This window comes from Endocarpon pusillum, assembly GCF_000464535.1.
Source record: "Endocarpon pusillum Z07020 unplaced genomic scaffold scaffold1792, whole genome shotgun sequence".
Classification (NCBI taxonomy): domain Eukaryota; kingdom Fungi; phylum Ascomycota; class Eurotiomycetes; order Verrucariales; family Verrucariaceae; genus Endocarpon; species Endocarpon pusillum.
In genome coordinates, this window is record NW_006916078.1 from 1 (window position 1) to 13370 (window position 13370).

Sequence of the window (13370 nt, forward strand, 5' to 3'; positions counted from 1 at the left end):
TATAATCTTTGCTTTCTTATTATTTAGAAGTAACGTGATTTATAATTGTCCTATATATATAATTATCCTGCACACTTTTCTTCTAAATTATAACCTTTAAACTATTATACACTATTATAATATAATAATATAATAAATTCTTAATCTTAGGAAGCCAGAATTCTCCTTATTATCTAGGCTATCCGTACTAACTAAGAAATATTGATCTGATGTGCTACAAAGACATATAACGTCCCTCAAACTATCCTCTATGATTATATAAAGGGCTGCACCTTAAAGGCTGAAGAGCGTAATGCTCAACATATTTTAACCCTGACTGAAGAAGAGACACTTATACAATATATCCTTGACCTGGATTCGCGAGGATTCCCACCCCGGATTAATAACGTACGAGATATGGCCGACCTTCTTTATAAGACGCGTTACACAAAGCCTATTAGTAAGCAGTGGCTATAAAATAATAAATAATATAATATCTTAAGCATATTTTTCTTTAATTATTCTTATAATATTTTCTTAAGGTCGCCTTTCTTTCTTATAGATTTCCTATTTATTTAGTTCTTTCTTTAAGGCTTATAGTCTTTCCTTAGACTCTCTTCTATAATACTTAGGGATTGCTTTATGTCTTTATAATCCTTAGTATAATAGCTAGGTTTTTTATAATATAAGCATAGTCCTTTCTTATATCTTTTTATTATAAGCTTACTAGAAATTCTCTACTTGCTTTTATTATTTTAATTCTTCTTAAGTAACCCTTATTTTTTTTCTTTCTAAGTTATATCTAAGTCTATAGACATATTTTGTCTTACAAAATAATGTCCTTATACTTTATACTTTAGACATTATATATTAGCCTAGTATTATATTAGAATAATAATATAGTTCTTTTTTCTTCTTTTAAGTTATCTTTTATAGTTTTAATTATTTATCTTAATTACTATCTTAATTAAAGATAATAACTTACTAGATTAATTAATCTTAGATAAGTCATTTTTAATAAAGTCTTTTAGCCCTTTATAAAAGATGACTAATAAGGCGGAGTCCTTCTAGTCTACTTATAAGGTAATCTGGTAAAATCTGGAAGCGTAGTCTGCAATAGATCCCTTCTGCCTTATTTGTAATAGATCTTTTTCGGCTTCCTTAACTATGTTTATGTCCTTATATACTTATTTAATCTTAATTATAAAGTTAGCAAAACTATAAAAGATTTGTTATATATCTAGTTCTTAGTCTTTTATTATCTCTTTAAGTTTATTTTTAAAGTAGAGTTTAAACTAGTTATATATAGCCCCTTAAAGAAAGATGACTATATATAAGACCTTCTTTTTATTAATGTTTATTACTTATATATAAAATAATAAGTTAATTCTTAGTTAGTTCAAAAATTCTTAATGTCTTTTGTAATCTTTATAAAAGAGATTTAATAATATAACTTTAAATTATATATTTCTTCCTTAGCTCTTAATAATAGTAATAGGTCCTAAGATAACTAATATAGTATATGTCTTAAGTAATATATATAATATCTGTTTAATTATACTTAATATTCTAAAGAGTAGTCAAAGTATTAGAGCTTAACTAGTTAAGACAAGTCTTAACTAGAAGCTAGGTCTAAAGGGTTGGTTAGGTAGAACAGGAAGTACAGTAAAGAATACTAGAATGTCTTCAACTTAGGTATAAGCTAATAACATTAACGTGCTGCAAAAACGTACAACGTCCCTCAAACTACCCTCCGCGATTGTATAAAGGGCTGCACCTCAAAGGCTGAAGAGCGTAATGCTTGACACATTTTGACCCTGACTGAAGAAGAGACGCTTGTACGATATATCCTCGACGGCTTGGTTAGTTCCAGGGTCTCCTCACACAGGGCGTGCAGCCTCCAAGGCCTGTCGCGGTGCCTAGTGCGTTCACGTGCTGTAACAGTTCTTAACACAGACTTAGTATATTAATCGAATACATCAAGGAATTATTATACTCTTAGCAATTAGGGTAAAAGTAGATAGACTTTAAACGCTTTTACTAAGGCATTATATAATATTTCTAAATAAACTAATATATTTTTCCTATACTTTAGAGGCCGCTCTATTTAATAGTTTTATTTTTAATACAAATTTCTTATGTTTAAGGTCTAACCTTAAGAGATTTTTATATATTAGATACTAGAATGTCACTTAGTTAGATACTTAATACTCAGAGATAAGGCCTCTTAGCTCTCCTGCTAAATAGAAGCTTCGCAGCCAACACTATATATAGGTGGACCGCGTCGTCGGCCGCAATCTTATATCAGGACAGTAAAAAAGAGCAAAACAATTAATAGCTAGTATTCGCTAATAGTCAGCTACCCAACTACTAACCGGCCGGCACATGGCTTAAGTACGGCTGAGTAAACAGGAAGCCCTGTGTTCCATGTCCTATGGTCGATTATGGAAGCAAGATATTATAAAATAATAATGCTAAACTTTAATCTAAATATAGAAAGCGCTCTTATATTTACCTAACCTGATATAAGATTTAAGTCTAGCTATTAGATTAGCATTACAGAATACCCTTTTATATATTAATATTACTAAACAGCTTAAGAATAGTAATTAAATAGTAGTGCTTGTTTATCCTGCTTAATCGCCTGATTTGAATCCTATAGAAGCTATTTAGGGTATTCTTAAACAGCGAATTCGAAGAAGAAGATGGAATAACCTTGAACAGCTCAAGGAGGTCCTGCAAGAGGAATGGGCTAATATTACTATGTAGGAAGTTCGAGCTCGTATTGCTGAGATGCCCTCTCGATGCAGAACCCTAGCAAATTCAGGTGGAGAGGCCATCAGATCGTCTTTGTGGTGATAATGGTGATAAGTTTGTAGCAAATTACCTGTTTCAGTTAAATTTCGGCGCAAATAGTGTTGCATGAGTTTCTGCACCCCCTGGTGGGGCTAAACTTGAATTCCTGATAGTAATACACATCAAACAGTTGATGCTCTGAGTCATACTGCTCCACACCGTGTTTGGGGTCCTGTGCAACCTGTGAACCACGTGTCCCTGGGGCTGCTCTTCCTTGGCTTGTACAGCCCAATAACAGGCTGACAGCAATTCTACTGCCCAGGGTTCTCCGTCTCGCCCCCTTTTCAAGTACCTAATTAGTACATGAATTGTTCGGGCAATTATAGAAAGTACCCTCTCAATTTAGTTACATGCAGAACTAGACTTGGTTTATATCGTCTAGGATTCGCCTGGAGCCAACCCACGCTGTCGTCTGTTTCCACCGTCCAATCGTATCGCACCTGTTTATCTTCACTGCGCAGTTGGCGCTCAACAGAGTATTTGCACTGCCGCTGTGTCTCAAATGAAATAGGATTTCTTGTCCCTATTCTTAGATATGGGAGCATTGTGAGTGTTGCTTCTATCGATGTCTCAAGCTCTTTATTAGAGAACAGGACGTGTTGTGATGTAAGAAGGCTAGAGGTTTCACTTATTTAATTCTCTGATCTTCAAGTTTGCTCTGCTTTCCTACTTCTCATTTTGTGGCCTCTTGAGTCGATCATCGAAATGACCACATTAGCAGACTTACAGCTCGGTCCGTTGACAACAACCTTTACGTACCCCCCAGACTGCAACAGCATAACCGTCTCCGCTGTCGGAGGCTCCAGCTACTCGCCATTCGTATATCCCCGCCTTTTTTCCTCTATCGCAACCAGCTGTTTCCCATCAGGCTACCCGTTAGGAAACGCCGCCTTAACCTCGACCTTTAGCGTATACGGCTATCAAGACCAACACGTTTACTTTAGTCCAGGACTCTGCCCCAGCGGATGGCTGCATAACACGGTCGGCACGTCAAATGCTGAGACGACAGCGTTCTGCTGTCAACCAGGCTTCAATCCCGGGACGGCACCTGCGGTGCTGGGCGGAGCTCCATCCACTTTCTGCACTTCGAGGATAGACTCGACGGTGATAACGACTATCGCGTATACAGGGGATGGGGAAGCGGTTGGATTCTCAAGTACATTTACATTTCGTGAGAATGTGATACCTGCGCCTGCGATATGGATCAGGTATAGGGATAGCGATTTTGATTTGTCCGCTACAACGACTAGCACTTCCCCTACAGCTTCATCCTCAGACACATCTTCAAGATCGCAAACTTCCTCATTGATCAGCAATCCAAGCTCAACTCCCGTCTCAGCGTCTGTGCCTTCAACCGGCCTCTCAACCGGCGCGATGATAGGGCTAGGACTCGGCATTCCTTTCGCAGTAATATTAGCAGTGGCGGTCTTCGCATTCGTCTTCATAAGGAGACGGAAACAAAAACGCTTGGGCCATGTATCTGAAAACGAAGGAGAAAGCTCTAGGTTGGAAGCCAACAACCAGGCTGAGCTGCTAGGTGAAAGGGTGAAGCCGAAAAGTGAGCTGCCGACTGGAGAAGTGAGGGTAGTGTCTGAGCTTGAGGGTAAGTAAACACAAGAAGCACATAGCAGGCAGATTCATGAAATGTCCGGCTTGTCCTTTGGTGGGGCCGGACGATTACATAGCGCGAAGTAGTCTACCAAGCGTGCTGAGGAGTCAACTATAGTCAATAGGCTTACCTGTCTGGTCGTCTAATCAACACAGAGGTATCAGAAACATATTAGTGAGGATGAGAGTATAAGATCAAAGCTTGTAGAACGTCCTCGGATTAGTGTACTTGATACTTCTTTAGCGTAAGGTCTAACACATTATCCTAACGCTGACGAGACTCCTGCTGCCCTGGCATCACCCGCCCAAACTCCTTTGCCTTGTCCATAACCTGTTCGTTCTTCTAGGCCAGCTTCAACTTGTCACACTTAAGACTGATATCTCTATAATAAAAAATTTACAGCTACTTAACAAATATTATATTTAATAATTTAAAGTTAATATATTAGAGTTTCTTAGTCTTAATTTAGTTTTTAAGAATTTTATTTTAATAAAAGAGTCTTGATTAGATAAGTATACTTACTTATTACACACAAAAGTTTATTTACTTATTCTATAACTTTAAGAATCAAACTTTAAAATAGGAAAAGAAGCTTAATTGTAATTCAATAGATTTATAGCTACTAAATAATATAGATTTCTTATTATTTCACTTAATATCTATAAATTCAGTATAAACAGCTCCGCAGTATATGTGATGGATGGAGTATCTCCTCTGCCATAGCGCAGGAAATACACGGGACCAGCCACGTACTCGGATGGCAGCGCCGATGGCGTATCCACAACGGCACGCGGAACTCTTGCCGTCAAGCTACTATGCCGCCGATAGAGGCATTCGTACGGCACGTGGCTCTCCGTACGAGTACCATGGAACAGGAGATTGATACAACCCCTTTAGGGAAGTACAATCTCCTCCAGAGGGAAGCTACCGTTTCTGGCCCTGCAGATACTCCGTCGGATCCTCCGCGCAGGTTACCTAGTAGCACCCCTGGATTTCGATGGAGGAGTATATAGATCAGCGCGTTGGCCGCACTGTAGATAGATTCCTCTGCTTACGTTTTAGCAATCTATGGACTATTGACTTGTTCTAGTTTCGGGCCATTGCAATAAATAAGACGACTTTTTATAATAGAACCTAATTATATTAAATTTAATTACTTCAAAATAAGCTTAATAATATACAAAAACAAAAGTATTATTAAGAGGTCAAAAAGCGCTCAAAACGCATGCTAAAAGAGAGAATGCAACGTTTATAGAACCTTAAAGAGGTTAAGGCTGCTAAAGAGGGCAAAGCGCCCTCTAAGGTGCAAATTGTGCACTGTGAGATAGTGATCCAACTTCACAAAAGAGTTACGCCCAAGTAACCAAAGTTACTTGAATGCAGTTGGAATAGTATATTAATCCTTATCCAGATGCCCTAGAGAGAGTCGGACCACGACTCCATCTAGGCCCCAGGAGGCCTCCATGTCAACTCCGTGACACACTGTAAAGAGGATTTATTACATATAAGGATTCTCTTAGATAGACTTAAATAGGAAGTATCGCCAGCTTTATTATTTCCTTAATTAGACGTGAATGTTAGGCCATTTGAGTGATAGAATTACTGCGTAAAGTAAAGTGTATGCAAACTGTCTCGCCAAGTGGGGTGTCTCGCCAAGTGGTAGTGTACGTTAGTAACCACTTCGAAGTGACGGTTTTGAAGGTTTTCAATTCAGCTGCTACATACTACGTTATGTCAAATTCGGTGATCAGTCAGTTTCAGTCAGTTTCCGCCGCGCCGTTAATCGAATACTTAGCTGAAGCTCCATCCCATACTCACATCCTCGTCGGCCAGCTTTGCTGCTAGCTTGTGCTTTCATGTTGAGCAGCCCGACTACCACGTTGCGTGGTGTCTCTCACGTTCCATATTGGAAGCGTATGATGATCATACTGGTCCTGGAAAGAAATTTCACACTCAAATTCCTAAATGGACGTCAGGGATTTCTGTACCATTAAACTAGCACCTTCTCTTTACTTCTGGCTGATGACACATATTGACATTGTTCGTTGTTGTCGTTTTATCAACTCTAATAAAGCTTCGATACACGAGATCATTGATAACTGTGTACTAGACTGAGCCTTAAGGTAGTAAGCGCCTTGCCAAAGTAGCCACCTCAAGTGCATCAGACATGCATACCTCCGAGCTGGAGTTCACCAAACTCTGCTCCTTCCTCTGTACTAATTCTCGCCGACAAATTGCTCTGCACCTCCGCCACTTACTACAGGAAACCTCTGAGAAAGATGTGTCTAGGCTGCTTTTCACAGCTATTAGACTTGGGAAGGTGCAATCTTCGGTCTCTCATGTCCTTCTGTCTGTCACCAAATCTCCAATAACCCTGATCGAAGCTATCATCCAAACGCATTCCGTTCATCTTCGACAAGTTGGCATCAAGTATCTGGGAAAGGCCCTCCGAAAAAAACAGTGGCGAGACTTATGGCATGCTGTCGGAGGTACTGAAGGATTTCTTTCACTATTCGCAACACTGTCGACACAAGAAGTTGGGCTTCTTTCGCGTCTCTTGAAAAAGTCTCGCAATGGTCACACTGAGAAAGAGAAGGCAATTCTGATGACCGAGCTGCTGTCCAGCCTGTTCAGTTCCAACTTTCCTGATGCCCCTTTCAAGAACCCAGATGAACGGTTGCTCCAGAATCGGTACGCAGTCATTGCTCCAGCCAGCAGTCAGAGCTTTGTCAGCGCTCTCCTTTCCGATGAGGCACACCCATTGAGACAATACCTTTCGACTACCGACATCTCACTTCAATGCGACCATGACCTGCTGCAGTCACTCACCCTTACCGCAATCTTCGAGAAGAAGAGCACTAGTTTCAACATAAGCTTGGTGCTACGTAGGCTATGCCAACATGCGCCCCCTGGACAAAGCAGTCTGCCCGGGCTTTCAGCCACTATGCTCTTCTCCTTGAACCTGCTGCGTGAGATTGGCAATGGGAGAGAGGCCAATATCTCTACACAAAGTCTTCTGACTGACGTTGTCGAACCCTTGTTGAGACGAATTCAGAAAAGGCGTCGAGCGTTAGTTCATTTGGAAGAAGTTCTGCATCTTGCAATCCGGGTACTGCAATTGCGATCCGCGCCTGGGGGACCACTCCATTCACTCGGTCACCACAAAGGTGACTTTTCTATAACGTCTTACAATGGTGGTCCAAGAGCGCAGCGGCTCTCATGAAATGCTGGCTGATCTCTTGCAAGTCTTTGAGCTTGATGCAAATCAAGTCCTGAAATTGTACCAAGGAACTCACGAAGAGGTGCAGCCAAGCCAACGCTGGCCACTTCTTCACCTGCTATTTCTCCACAACCCTAAACTTCACGCCGACATCGATACCATTGAAGGCCTGCAAAGGCTCAAAGATGTGAGATGGATGTTCAATCTATTTCTAGATCTCCCAAAGGATCAAGCGTTGCCTCTGCTGCGAAATTTGATTGCCGTTATGCCTGACACGAACTTCTTAGCTGCATATCGTGCGCGTGGCTTTACTATATTTGCACACCCCCCAACCATACAAGCTTCTGGGGGAGACCCTGACCTACTCCTGACGTTTCTCGAGAGGGAAGAAAGCGGTGCCTTGCAACGTGTAGAGAAGGCCATCACAGAGAAAAAACGAAAGTCAGCAACTAGTCGCGAACACGCGGATCGAGCTTTCTTTGCCAAATCCGCGCTACACTATGCCATCGCTAGCGGGTCATTAGCTATCTATGGAGAGACTGTCGCTTGGGCGCGTCGTTTCATCCGCGACCCTCTCACATGCAAGACGTTGTACACGAGATCCACAACCAATACCGTTGAAGGCATTGCCCTACTGGCTGGCATACCTTCAGACGTGTCACAATGTTGCGACGCTATTGATATTGGTCGCAGGGTAATCTCTGCTAATACTATCGTTTCAAATTTCTCCCAGACATGGTTTGAAGCTTCGAAGGAGCCACACTTTCAGAGCCGTGATTGGCAGGGGCCTGTGGAGCTTCTCGAGGAAGTGATCAGCGCACGGCGGGATAAAGCTGCAGACTTACGGCGTGCTCTAAAGTTATCGGATGATGAGGTGCTTGACACGTTATGGCTTGAGATGTTGAAAATGCTTTTTGAGATGAAAGGGAAAGAGTCGGAGCTGGAGGGTCTTCTCATGCATATCCAATTACCTCCGCACTATCTTGCTCGTCTTGCCACAGAGGCTCTTGACAAGTTGTCGTCCTTGTCAGCTAACGACGAAAGGACTGCCTCAATGGAGCGCAAGACTTACAATCTTTTGCGCCTACTTGGCTCAAGTGACTGTCCACAACTCGCATCCGACCTGGTCTTGCGGGCGGTCTTAGACCGTCCGGAAGCAAGCTCGTGGCACCGAATGCTTTTAAGCAAAAGCTTGATTATGCGTCTTTCAGCTACCAACGCGCAAGCATTACTCAGATCATTCGCCACTTCGATCAAACTGAAGCTAGATGCTCAGGCGCAACGGCGGGCTTCTCAATCAAGTACGACCAAAGATTCAAAACCAATCATCAAGGTTACGACTGTCAAATATCTCGCTCAAATTCTTGGTGATTCAGAGCTGGTCGCTCCAACATTTGCTGTGGACGTGCTTTCTGCTCTACTTGGCAGTGAAGCTCATTTAGATGTCCGTATCGCTGTCGTCGAAAGCTTGCTGGCTATGCTCACGCGATGCACCTCTGAATCATCAAAGCCACTTGCGTCAAGGTTGCTATCGGCATTGGAGGAGACAATTCCAATTGCGGGCAGCCTGCACGAGCGACGACTGCTAAGTGATGCAGATTGGATTGAAGCTGATAGGACAGGAAACCCGCCAGAGATATATGATGATGGTGGCATTGATACTATGCCGCCTCTCTTAAATCTACTCGTGCAGTGGAATCCAAGTTCTAGGTGGAGACCTCAAATCGTTCAGCGGATACTGCTTCCCATCGTGAAAGTCTCAACGGCTACCAACAATCGTTGGGTGAGGATATTTCTTGCTCGACATGCATTCGTATTGGATGAGTACCCTCCAACCCCTGTGAAGCCCATTCTGCTGGCTATGCTGCTCTCAAAGGACCCCGGCTTGATGCCTGCTTCAATCCTTGAGCATTGGCACCAAGTGGTTCTGATCAATCTCAATCCCTCCGAGGAGATAACGAATATCACGCGACGGGTCAAAGCAGATGTGGTGCTGCACAAATCAAACGAAGGTCGCCATTGGTTGTCGCTTTTCGGCATGGGAACTAGTGCTTACCAGTTGGGACGCTTTAACCTTTCTCGTCAATTGCTGAGCTGGGCCAAATCCGAAGTTGAGGATGGTATTAACCTTCTCCAGATACAGCATATTCTCCTTGACCAGGCAAAGGCGTTGCTGTTCCTCTCGGATGATACGTTTGAGTACTGGAACAGGTTCATGGAAGATTTTGAACCTCGCAATGGATCATATATAGCCAACGAAGATATGGTTGCTTGGGCAAGGAACACCAGACCGGTTATCGAGAATGTCATTTCTTTCGTTCAATCACTCCGTACACCGTCCTGGCAGCAGAACCCGGATCGGCAGCCTTCAGTCTTGCCTCCAATATTTCATCTTCGACTTTGGCTTCTCCCATACCCGAATATGACTTATACCTTGACATCAACCACAGGCCCAGCCTCTGCCCAAGCTTGTAGAATGTTCGCGGAAGAGCTTGCAAGCTGCGGTTATTCTCGATTTGCAGCTGTTGGCAATAACGATACCTCAGCTTGGCATTATGCTGAAACTTTTCAGCACCTCTCAAATGCAGCTTCCAGGGGTTGTTCCTCGGACTTGGCTACATTACTAGTGGCATACTATCTTGGGTACCTCAACCCCGATCTCAAAATAGGAAGCACTTCTTCTGTTATGGAAAGTCTACGTTTGGAGTCGGGTGACTTATTGAGACTTGATCTCGCAGAAAAGTTGTTATTGGATATCGACACGAGAGCTCTGGTGAAAGAAAGCAGAGAGGTACAGCAGGTATTGGAGTTGGTGTCAAAGTGGAAAAGGAGCACGAACGAGGAAATTAGGATGAAGGGAATCAGAATCGCTAAGCGTTTCTGAAGGTTCCACCACAAACTGAGACTCGCAGCTGGCAGTATCTATCCAACACAAGGATTGGGTCTCTTTCTCGGCATATTGTAGACCTTGCGAGGCATCATGATCCCATTCATGTCCTCATGCTTGTTTCGTTCCTTTTCCTCGATAAGTTCTCAAGGATAGAGTGGGCTCACCTTGACCAAAAACAGCATGCAATTGGTATTTGAATCCTGTTTCAATGAAGACCACCTACTGCTTTGCACAGCCTTCCATCTGCCTGCTGGACCCAGTAGTCGCTACCTACAGCGGTCGTGGCATAGAATATATGGTTTGGATCGTACTTTTCCTTGATTGACAGCAAACGATCGTAGTTTTTACCATAGAATACATTCTTAAAGTCTGGCTGCAGAAAGTCGCCTTCATTCAAGTAGCATGCACCATTTGGTGTGAGCGCCGCAAGCCGCGGGATGAAATCATAGGTCATTCTTCGTTGATTCGCTATCATCTCTTCCCATGGCGCGGTGAAGCTCCATGGCCTATCGCATTGTCAGCTAATGCTAAGCGCTGGACGAAGACCAAAACTCACGTCGTGATTACAGTGTCAATAAGAGTTTCTCTCCACGCAGGATTGACGGAGTTATACACATTGCCCGCTACTGCCCCAGAGACGTTGAGGCCAACTCCAATAAATTGGCCTCCATGCTCATTGATGTATCGACACACTGATGTGAGTGCGTCATTGCTCTCTTTAACAACCGAGCGTGGAATCAGTCGACCTCCGAGCTGGAGGATGCCGACTTCAAGAGGTGGCTGCATACCAGTAAACTGTTCCAAGAAACTGGAAAATTGCCGAACGACAAGGTTGTATTTGATGCCAAGCTGTTCGAGTTTGTTCAGAAACGGCGACATCAATCGCTCAAGCTCTGCAGCTGGCACCCCTGGGCCGGTTAATGGTGAGATGGTGAAACTCGTGTTGGTAAAGTACCAGACACTCATCGCACCAGCATCGACGAGAGCGGGCAATGTCGTATGTTAGGCAGATACAGCTTCGTAGTAAGCGTCTTGCGAAATGCCCTCGTTCGAAAAGGTCAAATTGGCGCCGGAAACAGGGATGTTCTCATGCGCTTTGATAGTCAGAGACACGACCACTCCGTACGTGCCTCCTCCTCCACCACTTAAAGCCCAAAAAAGATCTGACTTCTCGCTTCGACTAGCTTTGTGGTACTTTCCTGTCCCATCGATGGCTTCCCATTCTAGCGTTTGATCGGCAGCTAGTCCGTACTTCGACGCTAGCGCCGAGTGGCCTCCTCCTTGCGTGTAGCCGCCTGCGAGGCCAATGGTCGGGCATTCGCCACCAAGCACCAATAAACCGACTGCATCGGCAGCTCTATATGCTTCGAAGCCTTGGATGCCTGCTCCCATTTTCATGGCTTTCCCAACGTAGTAGGGGCTCTCATAGTCCATGATCTCAATATCTTTCATATGGTGTGTCCAGATTCCAATGGCACCAGCTCCGGTAGACTTGCCGTTGTAACTGTGCAATGGTGAGTCATCACGATTGCGACAAGCTAGGCGAGCTGACTCACTCGTGCCCGGTATTCCTGATCGTGAGGCGGATGTTATGATCCGTCGCGAATTGTATGGCTTTAGATATGTGAGCGGGCTCCGACACGTTGACTGAATAGGTATTATAAGTCCCGACTATACATCGATCATATCTCGGCAGAAAAGGGTCGCAACTTCGATTTGCAAAGAAGGGTGCCATGACGGACGCCGGATCGCCATAACTGGCACGGATGAGCCACCTAAACGGCAATGGGGGAGTCATGTTGGGGCCTTACTGTGTCTCAGGCTTGAGCCATCCTCTCTGTAGAGCCTCGCATTTTGTAGCATTGTAAGGAGTGAATTGATCGTCATGGCAAGAACTACCAAGAGGGACAGTGGAGATGAGTCTGCCACCCAGTGACTGGTTAAAGGTGGCGAACTCCCGAGTCGAGGGCCAACACGGGTCACTTGGATAGCATCGACATTGAGATCGCTGACTGCTGCTGTTCGATGCGTGGGGGGTCAAGAAAGGGGAAACGATAGCGCAGAGTAGCACATAAATCAAGCGAACTCGGTCCATCGTTGCTATTTGAAGTTCAAGGAGAGTCAGGGAAGGTCAGTGAAAAGTGCTCGGTTGTATAACACTATTTAATGTGCTGGAATATCCTATAGCTCTTCAAATGGATTCCTATACACCAGCAGCTAGATGCACAATCGGATCCGGGATCAAAATTCAACCAGAAAAAATGATTAGGTACGTACTTACCTAATGTGGTCGGTCTCAATACTGTCCTTGATAGCTGCTAGACTTCAGCAATCTCATTAGATATTTTCTACCTCGCTTGCATTCTGGCAAATCGCAACGTGGAGTGTCTTCGGGTAAGCGGAGGAAATGATGGCACATCTCTAGCCGCAGGTTCCACTGACGCGGCTGATATGCATAGAAGAGGGTCAAGGAGCGTGATGCAACCTTACGGGTATATTCGCATGGTTCTACCCTGCATCGGCGGAATATTGCCCATTCAAGCTGCCAAAAGTGTTGCAATCCCTTGGCACATGCTTTGGAGCTGCTGCTGCTCGAGCGGTTCATACTAAATTTATAGATGTCAAGTAGAATGACAGAAATCTATATTATTCAGGAGTTGGATCTGTTGACTTACAATTGAGCTTGCTTTTCTGTTTTTGAGGTCTAAATTTGAAAGATTAAGAAGTCAAAGTTTTATCCACTCCGCGGGCAAGAAGGGGGTTCGAATGCCTCAATTAGCGCTGTCGATCTTATTGATTTGATGTTGCCACAAGTC

General features: G+C 43.7%; 4 protein-coding genes across 4 annotated transcripts; 1 reads left to right on the forward strand and 3 right to left on the reverse strand.

Moving 5' to 3' along the window:
• Nucleotides 1-3854: 3854 nt before the first annotated feature.
• Nucleotides 3855-4280, reverse strand: EPUS_08275 (uncharacterized protein; the record flags this gene model as incomplete). Its single annotated transcript, XM_007802801.1, has 1 exon — nucleotides 3855-4280. One exon carries the CDS (start codon nucleotides 4278-4280, stop codon nucleotides 3855-3857), a length of 426 nt encoding a protein of 141 aa, XP_007800992.1.
• Nucleotides 4281-6611: 2331 nt separating this feature from the next.
• Nucleotides 6612-10548, forward strand: EPUS_08276 (uncharacterized protein; the record flags this gene model as incomplete). The annotated part of the gene is made up of 2 exons (XM_007802802.1): nucleotides 6612-7638; nucleotides 7691-10548. 2 exons carry the CDS (start codon nucleotides 6612-6614, stop codon nucleotides 10546-10548), a joined length of 3885 nt encoding a protein of 1294 aa, XP_007800993.1.
• Nucleotides 10549-10759: 211 nt separating this feature from the next.
• Nucleotides 10760-11520, reverse strand: EPUS_08277 (uncharacterized protein; the record flags this gene model as incomplete). The annotated part of the gene is made up of 2 exons (XM_007802803.1): nucleotides 10760-11060; nucleotides 11111-11520. The coding sequence occupies 2 exons, from the start codon at nucleotides 11518-11520 to the stop codon at nucleotides 10760-10762; spliced, it is 711 nt and encodes a 236-aa protein (XP_007800994.1).
• A 36-nt stretch (nucleotides 11521-11556) lies between these two features.
• On the reverse strand, nucleotides 11557-12352 carry EPUS_08278 (uncharacterized protein; the record flags this gene model as incomplete). Its single annotated transcript, XM_007802804.1, has 3 exons — nucleotides 11557-12058; nucleotides 12111-12201; nucleotides 12265-12352. The coding sequence occupies 3 exons, from the start codon at nucleotides 12350-12352 to the stop codon at nucleotides 11557-11559; spliced, it is 681 nt and encodes a 226-aa protein (XP_007800995.1).
• Nucleotides 12353-13370: the final 1018 nt, after the last annotated feature.